Here is a 12,217-nt window from a genome sequence, read left to right as displayed (position 1 = left end):
AGATAGGTCAAGTAACTTGCTCAAGGTCACATAGCTAGCAAGTGGCAGAGCCAGGATTTAACCCGAGCAGTTTGTCTTTGAGGCCTGTACTAAGCAAGTTACTGTCTCTACAGAAATAGCCCTCTGAGCTACTGTTATGAAAACCTACCCCAATTTTCTAGGCCTGATATTGACCCTAGCACAGCTTTGGGCCTGTAACGATGGCCTGGATGATTTTTTACTCTCAATGTTAGGCCTTTTTTTGTTCCACATTATAGATGGGTGGCAAAGCACTGAAGATTACTTTGTGAGCATAGAGTTATGTTTAAATGTGGTAATTTACAAATAATCTAAGCTAACATTTAGTCCTCTTAGTAACAGAGTAGGTCTAGCCTCAAGATTTTTTCTGGGACATATACCCATACAGTTCAGTCTTCCATAAATTGGTAATATTTAAGCCAAATCAGATAATCTAGTCACTCTAGACTATAAGAGATAGTCTAGAGTGATTGTGATTGTGATTCAGGACCACTCTATATAAAGCTATAAAATAATATATAAGATTTTAGTTTAAATTCTATTATAATAAAATAATGAAGAAAAATGAAATAAAAAATTACACCCTTTGGAAATGTTTATGAGAAATATATTAATAATGATTTTTAAAGTATTTTAATAGCCAACATTTTTGAGCACTAACTATGTGCCAGGAATTTTACTAAGCACAATTTAATTCTCACAACAACCCTAAGTGGCATCACTCTAGATCTGTTTCTCAACTTTAATGTGCTTATGAATCACATGGGGATCATGTTAAAATGCAGCTTTGATTCAGTAGGTCTGGGCTGTGGCCTGAGATTCTGGGATTCTTAACAGCTCCCAGGTTATGCAGACCACACTTGAGTAGCAAGGTCCTAGATTGGCCTAGATTGTCTTGGTCCTGTCATGCTTTTAAGTAGGATAACAAGTGAATCTGGGAGATTAATGTTTAGGATGTTTAAAAAGCACCCCAGGCTTCCTGATATGACAATTCCCTAATGTCTTCATAAACCCATTTTTTGATCAAATTTATAATTATTTTATAACATTTATATCATTATTCATGATTTTATATTTGCAAATTTGCCTACTTGCTAAAATTCCTTTGTAACCCCCCAAATCAATACTCACAATACTTTCATGGTCATTTAAGGTCATATGCAGAGCGATAAAAAATTTGAGTTGCCCAAGGCACATTCACAAACCTATTTTTATGGTTAATGGCTCTGATAGTCCAGGAAGCTTTTCTGTGTCTAAACTAAGCCCTTCAGATGACATGGCATTTTCCTTCTGATTTTATCTTTAGTGGAGATGGAGTTAGTATACCATGCCCATTCTCTTACAGGTTACTTTGTTCTAAAAAATATGAACAGTTATTCAATGTTAACAATAGTCTTTGGGATGTTCCCCGCTATCTCCTGTCCTTCCCTCTAGGAACCTAAGATTTTTGGGATATCTAAGTCAGTTCTCATTCTAGCTCCATGTTTATTTGCTTCCTCTAAGAAATGTATAAAATTAGACAAACTTTGTAATTCTTTGCCAAATCCTGCTGTACTTTTATTGCAATGAGTTAAATATTCAGTGACCATATCCTGCATCAGATATACCCCCAGCTTGCCCATAGTGCAATAGGGACTATACTAGTAACTACAGGCCACCCAGCCTATAAAGCTCATATTACAAAAATGCACACTCTAGGCAGAATCTGATAAATGTCAACTTCAAAATAAGTTGTGTCATATTGTTATATTTATGTCCATATGGTCAATAAAAAGAAACACTTGTGAGGTGATTAAAAATAGCATACCAGGTAAAATTGGTTGTCCGGCAATTCCCAGCGGTGCCATTCCGAGATTATTCATTGCTGTGGCCCATGCAGTTGGATCAGACATGGGTAGTGTCATTGCAGTGGAATCCACATTCAGAGTTCTACTATTATCAGCTAAGAAGAAATGACAAGCAAAATAATTTGTTGTATTAAGGTTTCAGTATCTAGTTCACTTATCAATGTAAACTCTGGCAACTCTTTACAGAAATGGACTGATGGACAAGTGGTGGACACAGCCTTAATTTCAGCTCTTTACAAGGGTTAAAACAATACAGCTCGAACTGGCAGGAAGTTATAGAATTTGAAAGCCCTTTACCAGATGGCATTTCAGTGTTTCTTTCTTTCTCTCTCTCCCTCTCTCTCTCACCCCACTCCCCTCCCTCCCTCCCTCCCTTTTCTTTCTTTCCTTCCTCCCTCCCTCCCTCCCTTCTTCCCTCCCTCCCTTCCTTCCTTCCTTCCTTCCTTCCTCCTTGTTTTAAAGTCAATGAAAACTATTTTTTAGAGTAGTTCTAGGTTCACAGCAAAATTGAGGGGAAAGTACAGAGATTTCACATATACACCCACCCTCCCACATGCATAGCCTCCCCTATTATCAACATCTCTCACCAGAGTGGTTCATTTGTTACAACTGATGAACCTACACTGATGCATCATAATCATCGAAAAGCCATAGTTTACATTAGGTTTCACTTTGGTGTTTTACATTCTACAGGCTTTGAAAAATGTATAGTGACATGTATCCATCATTGTAGTATCATACAGAGTATTTTCACTGCCCTAAAATTCCTTTGTGCTCTACTTATTCATCCTTCTCCCCTCCCCCAACCCCAGCAACCACTGATCTTTTACTGTCTCCATAGTTTTGCCTTTTCTAGAATGTCATATAGTTGGAATCATACAGTATGCAGCCTTTTCAGATCGGCTTTTTTCACTTAGTCATATACATTTAAGTTTCCTCCATGTCTTTTCATGGCTCCATGGCTCCTTTTTTTTTGCTGAATAATACTCCATTGTCTGGATATACCACACTTTATCTTTTCACGTACTGAAGGACATTGTGGTTACTTCAAAGTTTTGGCAATTATGAATAAAACTGCTATAAACATTTCTGTGCACGTTTTGTGTGAACATAAGTTTTCAGTTCCTCTGGGTAAATACCAAGGACTGCAATCACTGGATTGTATGGTAAGAGCATATTTAGTTTTGTAAGAAGCTGGCAACCTGGCTTCCAAAGTGGCTGCACAAGTTTGCATTCCCACCTCCAGTAAATGTTGATCCACATCCTCACCAGTATTTAGTGTTGTCAGTGTTCTGGATTTTGGTCATTCTAATAGGTTTGTAGTGGTATTTCATTGTTGTTTTAATTTGCATTGCGCTGATGACATATGATGTGGAGCATCTTCTCATATGCTTATTTACCATCCATATATCTTCTTTGGTGAGGTGTCTATTAGTCACTGGCCCATTTTTCAATCAGGTTGTTTGTTTTACTATTGTTGAGTTTTAAGAGTTCTCTGTGTATTTTAGATAACAGTCCTTTATCAGATGTGTATTTTGTAAATATTTTCTTCAAGTCTATGTCTTGTCTTCTCATTCTCTTGACATTGTCTTTCACAAAGTTTTCTAATTTTAATGAAGTCTAGTTTACCAATAATTTCTTTCATGGATCATAACTTTGGTGTTATATTTAAAAAGTTATTGCCATATCCAAAGCCATCTAGGCTTTCTCTTATGTTGTCTTTTAGGAGTTTTACAGTTTTGTATTTCACATTTAGGTCTATGATCCATTTTGAGCTAATTTTTTTTTTTTGGTGGTACGTGGGCCTCTCACTGCTGTGGCCTCTCCCGTTGCAGCGCACAAGCTCTGGATGCGCAGGCTCAGCGGCCATGGCCCATGGGCCCAGCCGCTCCACGGCATGTGGGATCTTCCCGGACTGGGGCACGAACGCGTGTCCCCTGCATCGGCAGGCGGACTCTCAACCACTGCGCCACCAGGGAAGCCCTGAGCTAATTTTTTGATGGGTATAAAATCTGTGTCTAGATTCATTTTTTGGCATGTGGTTGTCCAGTTGTTCCAGCACATTTGTTGAAGAGACTATCTTTGCTCCATTGTATTGCCTTTGCTCCTTCGTCAAAGATCTGTTGACTCTATTTATGTGGGTCTATTTATGGGCTCTCTCTTTTGTTCCATTGATCTATTTGTCTATTCTTTCACCAGTACCACACTGTCTTGATTACTATAGCTTTACAGTCAGTCTTCAAGTTGGGAGGCATCAGCCTTCCAACTTTGTTCTTCTTCTTCAATATTGTGTTGGCTACTCTGGGTCTTTTGCCTCTCCGTAAAGTTTAGAATCAGTTTTTTTTTTATATCCACAAAATAACTTGCTTGGATTTTGATTGAATCAAGTTGGGAAAAATTGACATCTTGACAATATTGAGTCTTCCTATCCGTGAACATGAAATATCTATTTATTTAGTTCTTCTTTGGCTTTTTTTCATCAGAATTTTATAGTTTTCCGAGTTTTTTTTTTCAAGTGTACACACCACAGGAGCTTGGGATGATTAAGATGTTTCCCATTCTTCTCATAGTCTAGTTGCATATGATTACTCCAGCAGCTTTCATCCAAACTACTCATGCATGCAAACCAAGAAAAAACATCCAAAAGGGGTTGCCATAGTAGCAATGAAAAGGAAAAATTGTATTCCTGATGGAATTTCATATCTTTGAGGCGGTACTTTTGAGTTGGACACATGATCAACAAATATCAATTTAACCAATTGAGTATTTGGGGGGTTAGGATAGCAGAGTACAAGCAGATAGGAGACATAGTCCCTGCCTTCAAAGGTTATACAATCTAACTGAAGAGACCGATGATGATGGTGATGATGATTATTATTATCATTACTCTCACCACCTCCATCCATTACTACCACTAACTATTGAACATTTGCCATATGCTAGGTAAAGCTCTTGGCATGCATTATTTTCATTTAACTTTCAAAACAACCCTATGAGATAGGGGCTCTTTATATCTCCATTTAATAGATGAGAGGTTTTGAAGGGTTACATATATAGTCCAAGGTCACACAGAATGTGTACTTTTAGGCACCATGCTTTAGTACCTCCAAATAAACAATTAGGAAACAATGAAAGACTCAAAGAGTATAGACTAGGAATGTTATTGGAGTTTAAGGAATGAGGCTTTGTGGAGAAGACAGGATTTGAAAGAAAGATTTCTATAGCATATGTCTTGAATTATGGGTAGTTATTAAATAGGTAAAGAAGAGGGGGTAAGACATTCCAGAGCAGGGATGACATAAGCAAAGACGTTGAAGCAGGTTATACATGCATGTGCATGTATATATTGCACAGTTGGGAGAGATATAGTCGTAAGTCATCTGAGCACAAAAAGTCTTTTATTTTGGTAAATTTCCCTCTGACTACTGATAGCCATTAAAAAAAAACTTTCCATTGCTTTCTTCCTACCTCCCAGTATGCACTCCTGCCAATTACACCCCCAAAGGCAACTCTATTCTAATAGTAGCTTGCTAACATCCGTCCATCACATCCTTCCAACCTGGCAATATGAGGGATGATCCTTGGCTGGGTTATTTATACAAGTGCTATTTTGGTCACTGATTGGTCATTACAAGAAAATGCAAATGGCCAAAAACATTATTTCTGAAATATTAGTTTTTATTATTCTCCTATACTGCGAAATTGCCTATGCTTCCCCTCCATAAACCACCCCCCCGCCACACACACAGAGTGATTGATGGCCCTAAGCATTTGTTACCGCAGTCAGAAATCACATTTCAGAACTGGTGATTTCTCTGTCTGTAGGAGCTCTAGTCCTCACACCCAGTTTCCAGTGGTCTCTGAGAACGCATACAAGAAGGCTAGAAATAGCCTCTTGTAAATATTATCAAGAAAACAAACATGGGGCATCAAATATCCTTTGGGTCAAGAGTTTATATAATGATTATTAGGTTCATCTTGACTCCCAATCCCCAACTAGGGAGACAAGTTTTAGACAATGTTATAGCTGGAAGGGACCTTTAGGATGTTACTGAGTATGCACTTTGATTTTCTCTGCTGGCTGGAGAATGACTCTTAGAGGAAACAGGTTTAGAAGGACTGGTCCCCAATGCTAAAAATAATTTTTTGCAACAGTCTGGCTACTCACTGGCTCTGCAGGCATGGGAAATATATAAGAGAATTAGGAATTATTCTCAATAAAGAATTTTGAGATCAAAGATTAAGAATTTACAATGTACCTAGCCAAACTCTGGACTAGTTTGGTAGGGGTGGGGGAGAGAATGATCTAAATTATCAGTTTTTTTAAAGGACAACATAGTATCACTATTTTCAAACTATATATTAATTCACAGTGCTTGTTAAAATGTTAGCAAGTAGAGTTCCTATTAGGCTTGTTTACAATGAACAGATAAGGAACATGCTAATTAACAGCATTATTTCGCTACAATGAACTCGGTTCTTAAATCCTTAAGGAGTTCTGCTTTAAATGCCCTTCTCATCACCCTCCCTTCCCCCAACACCCATCTCCACCTGTCAAGTCCTACTCATTTTTCAAGGGTCGTCTCAAATGCCACCTTGTCTGTGAAGCTACCTCACTGGAATTAATTACTCCTTCTTATGTGTTCTCATAATATTTTATGTAGAATTTGATTTTCATCTTTGTTTATTCTCTCACTTCTCCCCAAACCAAACTTTTACTGAGTCTTAGTATATGCCACGTTCTGTGCTAGTGACTAGGAATATAGAAATGAACAAAATTCATTTACTGTTCTGGAAGAACTCACAATACAATGAGAGGCATGACATATAAACAACTAAATACAAATCATTATAATAAGTACTGTAAAAAAACTATGAGGAAAGTGCTATGGGAACAGAGAAGGAGTAATGAAATCTCTGTAATGGGTCTGGACATATGTGTTTGGGGTTGAGAGGTGGAGGAGATGAGGAATAGTCAGGGAAGCCTTCACTGGCAAAGAATCATTTGAAGTGAATCTTTAAGGAGGGATAGGATTTTCCTCTATGTGGTGAATGGAGGATTAGGGTTGAGGAGCATTCCAGGAAGCAAGAACAACTGAACATTTACCATTGACTGCCTTGAATTATAGTTATTGGATACATGTCTCTCTTCTGCTAGCCTACATGCTCCTTTAGGTCAGGGACTGGGTTTTAGGCATCTTTGTTTCCCCATTTCTTAGTTTAGTGTCTGGTATGAAGTAGGTATTCAAGAAATATTTGAATGAATGAATAAAGAAAATCAACTTACATTGATTTGGGGCACAATAAGCAATCTATGCAATGACACTCATTTATTATTTGTATACCTTTTCAGAACGATAAATTGGGATGCCATCTTAAAGGGGATGGTATAATTGCTAAACTGATTCACTCTCCAGGACAACTGAATTTATATGTAGAAATTTATTTAGAGTTATAACCAGGGATAGATGCACCCAACTAATAATTCAGTTTGATTTTATTAGCTATAATCTTTTCCCCATATAGGCACAGTCATATATATAAGCAAGCTTGTAAATTTTTACTTTCAAAGAGAAATCCCAGATGATCATCTCTGGCAGCAATCTGGATTTAAGGTTTGTACTAGCAAAACATGCTGTGCTAAACATCTGTTACGAATTATCACTTAATGGTGGAAAAGTTAAGTCCTGATTCACTTTTCAGACTAAAAATGCACATCTAACAATTTCTTTAGGTGTTTTATAAAAGTAGTCCTACGTCACTAAAGGAAGAAATTGCTCATTTTCCCATGAGTCCTATATTCACTGGCAACAGCCAAGAATATTCAGAAGGTAAGTGCCAGTGTAAGTAGTCAATTACTGTCAAAGTTATTTGATCTTGAAGACAATACACACACACACACACACACACACACACACACACACACACACACACATTCTGTGATACACCTCATCCTGTAGTGGAGTTAATTATTTCAAATGTTTCCCTTATTTCCTTTGAAACAAGTTCAATATGTTGGTGCCATCTTGCCAAATATATTTTATTGAGACATAAACTCTTCTTCTCTGACAGTGTACTCCCCTATAATTTTTCTTTCTTTTGTTCAGTTTTACATCCATTGGTTTTTATGCTTGCTATAACTTTATTACACAGTATTGTACAAAGTTGAGGAGAGCATTTTGTCAACAAACATCTATTGAAAGTCTCTCAAGAGTAGGAAGTAATCTTGCCTAGTGATCAAGAGCATGGGTTTGGGAGTCAGATGGCTCTGTACCACAGTCTAGCTCTACTACTTAGTAACTGTAATGTGATCATTATTTTGCTCTTTTCTTTTTTCCTCTATTTGCCAGCCTGCCTTCCAGCCTTCCTTTCATATTTAGTGTAAGTTCATTGAACATATTCTATGTGTCATGCATCATTCTAGATATTGAAGACAACATTGTTGTCAGTCAAACTGGCCTCATCCTCGGTCATATGAAGCTAACAACATAGTGCAGGAGGGAGATATGAAGCTAACAACATAGTGCAAGAGGGAGAATATAAAATAATTACACATTATGATAAGTGCTCTGAATAAAGAACTGGGTTTGATGAGAAAAATGTGAAGCTAAAAAATTAGGAAAATGATAGTATCTACCTTAAAAGTTTGTTGAAGATTAAATTAGATAATGTGGGTAAAGAATTTAGCATGGGGCTTCCCTGGTGGCGCAGTGGTTGGGAGTCCGCCTGCCGATGCAGTGGACAGGGGTTCGTGCCCCGGTCCGGGAAGATCCCACATGCCGCGGAGCTGCTGGGCCCGTGAGCCATGACCGCTAAGCCTGCACGTCTGGAGCCTGTGCTCCGCAACGGGAGAGGCCAAAACAGTGAGAGGCCCGCGTACCGCAAAAAAAAAAAAAAGAAGAATTTAGCATGGGCTCTGGGTCATATTGAGCACTTGGTAAGTGCAAATAATAACATGGTAATAGTTAAGATGATGATGAAGAAGTAGTCCTGGCCATGAAGGGCTCAAAGTCTACAGATAGACACACCATATATATGAATTATTGCACTACATTATACAAATAATGAAACTGAGGCACAGAGAGTTTAAGTAATCAGCTCAATATCACACAGCTAATAAGAGGTAGAACAGGAATACAAACCCAGACAGCTCTGACACCAATGCCCACAGTCTTATGCATCACACTAAACTCCCTCCCAAAGATTCCCTTTATTTACAGTGTTCCATTAGCTCATTACTATCCTGTTTACAAGAGACCCACTTCAGCCCTAGGGACACATACAGACAGAAAGTGAGGGGATGGAAAAAATATTCCATGCAAATGGAAATCAAAAGAAAGCTGGAGTAGCACTTCTCATATCAGACAAAACAGACCTTAAAATAAAGACTATTACAAGAGACAAAGAAGGACACTACATAATGATCAAGGGATTGATCCAAGAAGAAGATATAACAATTGTAAATATTTATGCACCCAACATAGGAGCACCTCAATACATAAGGCTAATGCTAACAGCCATAAAAGGGGAAATCAACAGTAACACAATCATAGCAGGGGACTTTAACACCTCACTTTCACCAATGGACAGATCATCCAAAATGAAAATAAATGAGGAAACACAAGTTTTAAATGATACATTAAACAAGATGGACTTAATTGATATTTATAGGACATTCCATCCAAAAACAACAGAATACACTTTCTTCTCAAGTGCTCATGGCACATTCTCCAGGATAGACAATATCTTGGGTCACAAATCAAGCCTTGGAAAATTTAAGAAAATTGAAATCATATCAAGTATCTTTTCCAAACACAACACTGTGAGACTAGATAACAATTACAGGAAAAAATCTGTAAAAAATACAAACACATGGAGGTTAAACAATACAGTACTAAATAACAAAGAGATCACTGAAGAATCAAAGGGGAAGTAAAAAAATACCTAGAAACAAATGACAATGAAACCATGATGACCCAAAACCTACGGGATGCAGCAAAAGGAATTCTAACAGGGAAGTTTATAGCAATACAATCCTACCTCAAGAAACAAGAAATATCTCAAATAAACAAACTAACCTTACATCTAAAGCAATTAGAGAAAGAAGAACAAAAAAACCCCCAAAGTTAGCAGAAGGAAAGAAATCATAAAGATCAGATCAGAAATAAATGAAAAAGAAGGAAATGATAGCAAAGATCAATAAAAATAAAAGCTGGTTCTTTGAGAAGATAAACAAAATTGATAATGAACCATTAGCCAGATTCATCAAGAAAAAAAGGGAGAAGACTTAAATCAATAGAATTAGAAAGGAAAAAGGAGAAGTAACAACTGACACTGCAGAAATATAAAGGATCATGAGAGATTACCATAAGCAACTCTATGCCAATAAAATGGACAACCAGGAAGAAATGGACACATTCTTAGAAAAGCACAACCTTCCAAGACTGAACCAGGAAGAAAAAGAAAATATAAACAGATAAATGATAAGCACTGAAAGTGAAACTGTGATTTAAAATCTTCCAACAAACAAAAGCCCAGGACCAGATGGCTTCACAGGCAAATTCTATCAAACATTTAGAGAATAGCTAACACCTATCCTTCTCAAACTCTTCCAAAATATACCAGAGGGAGGAACACTCCCAAACTCATTCTACAAGGCCACCATCACCCTGATACCAAAACCAGACAAAGATGTCACAAAGAAAGAAAACTACAGGCCAATATCACTGATGAACATAGATGCAAAAATCCTCAACAAAATGCTAGCAAACAGAATCCAACAGCACATTAAAAGGATCATACACCATGATCAAGTGGGGTTATCCCAGGAATGCAAGGATTCCTCAATATACACAAATCAGTCAGTGTGATACACCATATTAACAAATTGAAGGATAAAAACCATATGATCATCTAAATAGATGAAGAAAAAGCTTTTGATAAAATTCAACACCCATTTATGATAAAAACCCTCCAGGAGCAGGCATAGCGGGAACTTACCTCAACATAATAAAGGCCATATATGACAAACCCACAGCCAACATCGTTCTCATTGGTGAAAAACTGAAACCATTTCCTCTAAGATCAGGAAAAAGACAAGATTGTCCACTCTCACCACTAGTATTCAACATAGTTTTGGAAGTTTTAGCCACAGCAATCAGAGAAGAAAAATAAATAAAAGGAATCCAAATCGGAAAAGAAGAAGTAAAGCTGTCACTGTTTGCAGATGACATGATACTGTACATAGAGAATCCCAAAGATGCTACCAGAAAACTACTAGAGCTAATCAATGAATTTGGTAAAGTAGCAGGATACAAAATTAATGCACAGAAATCTCTTGCATTCCTATACACTAAAGATGAAAAATGTGAAAGAGAAATTAAGGAAACACTCCCATTTACCGTTGCAACAAAAAGAATAAAATACCTAGGAATAAACCTACCTAAGGAGACAAAAGACCTGTATGCAGAAAACTTTAAGACATTGTTGAAAGAAATTAGAGATGACACAAACAGATGGAGAGATATACCATGTTCTTGCATTGGAAGAATCAACATTGTGAAAATGACTATACTACCCAAAGCAATCTACAGATTCATTGCAATCCCTATGAAACTACCAATGGCATTTTTCACAGAACTAGAACGAAAAATCTCACAATTTGTATGGAAATACAAAAGACCCTGAATAGCCAAAGCAATCTTGAGAACGAAAAACACAGCTGGAGGAATCAGGCGCCCTGCCTTTAGACTATACTACAAAGCTACAGTAATCAAGACAGTATGGTACTGGCACAAAAACAGAAATATAGATCAATGGAACAAGATAGAAAGCCCAGGGATAAACCCATGCATATATGGTCACCTTAACTTTGATAAAGGAGGCAAGAATATATAATGGAGAAAAGACAGCCTCTTCAGTAAGTGGTGCTGGGAAAACTGGACAGCTATATGTAAAAGAATGAAATTAGAACACTCCCTAACACTATACACAAAAATAAACTCAAAATGCCCCTAAATGTATGGCCAGACACTATAAACTCTTAGAGGAAAACATAGGCTGAACAGTCTATGACATAAATCACAGCAAGATGCTTTTTGACCCACCTCCTAGAGGAATGGGAATAAAAACAAAAATAAAGAAATGGGACCTAATGAAACTTAAAAGCCTTTGCACAGCAAAGGAAACCATAAACCAGATGAAAAGACAACTCTCAAAATGGGAGAAAGTATTTGCAAATGAAGCAACTGACAAAGGATTAATCTCCAAAATTTATAAGCAGCTCATGCAGCTTAATGTCACAAAAACAAACAACCCAATCCAAAAATGGGCAGAAGACCTAAATAGACATT

The 12,217-nt window shown here is 37.3% G+C and overlaps 1 protein-coding gene across 8 annotated transcripts in view; it reads right to left on the bottom strand.

The window, feature by feature from the left end:
- Positions 1-12,217, bottom strand: part of ENOX2 (ecto-NOX disulfide-thiol exchanger 2) — a 298,480-nt gene that overhangs the window by 86,506 nt on the left and 199,757 nt on the right. For all 8 annotated transcript variants that reach the window (XM_027097557.1, XM_027097555.1, XM_027097550.1 and 5 more), the window contains one exon: positions 1,826-1,960. In XM_027097557.1, coding sequence (XP_026953358.1) covers positions 1,826-1,922 — 97 coding nt within the window. In that variant the 5' untranslated portion in view covers positions 1,923-1,960. The remainder of the gene's footprint in view (positions 1-1,825; positions 1,961-12,217) is intronic.

This window comes from Aethalodelphis obliquidens, unplaced genomic scaffold (genome assembly GCF_003676395.1).
Source record: "Aethalodelphis obliquidens isolate GAN/ISIS:26980383/991018 unplaced genomic scaffold, ASM367639v1 scaffold115, whole genome shotgun sequence".
NCBI lineage: Eukaryota > Metazoa > Chordata > Mammalia > Artiodactyla > Delphinidae > Aethalodelphis > Aethalodelphis obliquidens.
Note: the sequence above shows the minus strand (reverse complement) of the source record. Positions and strands in the feature narration are given on the sequence as shown.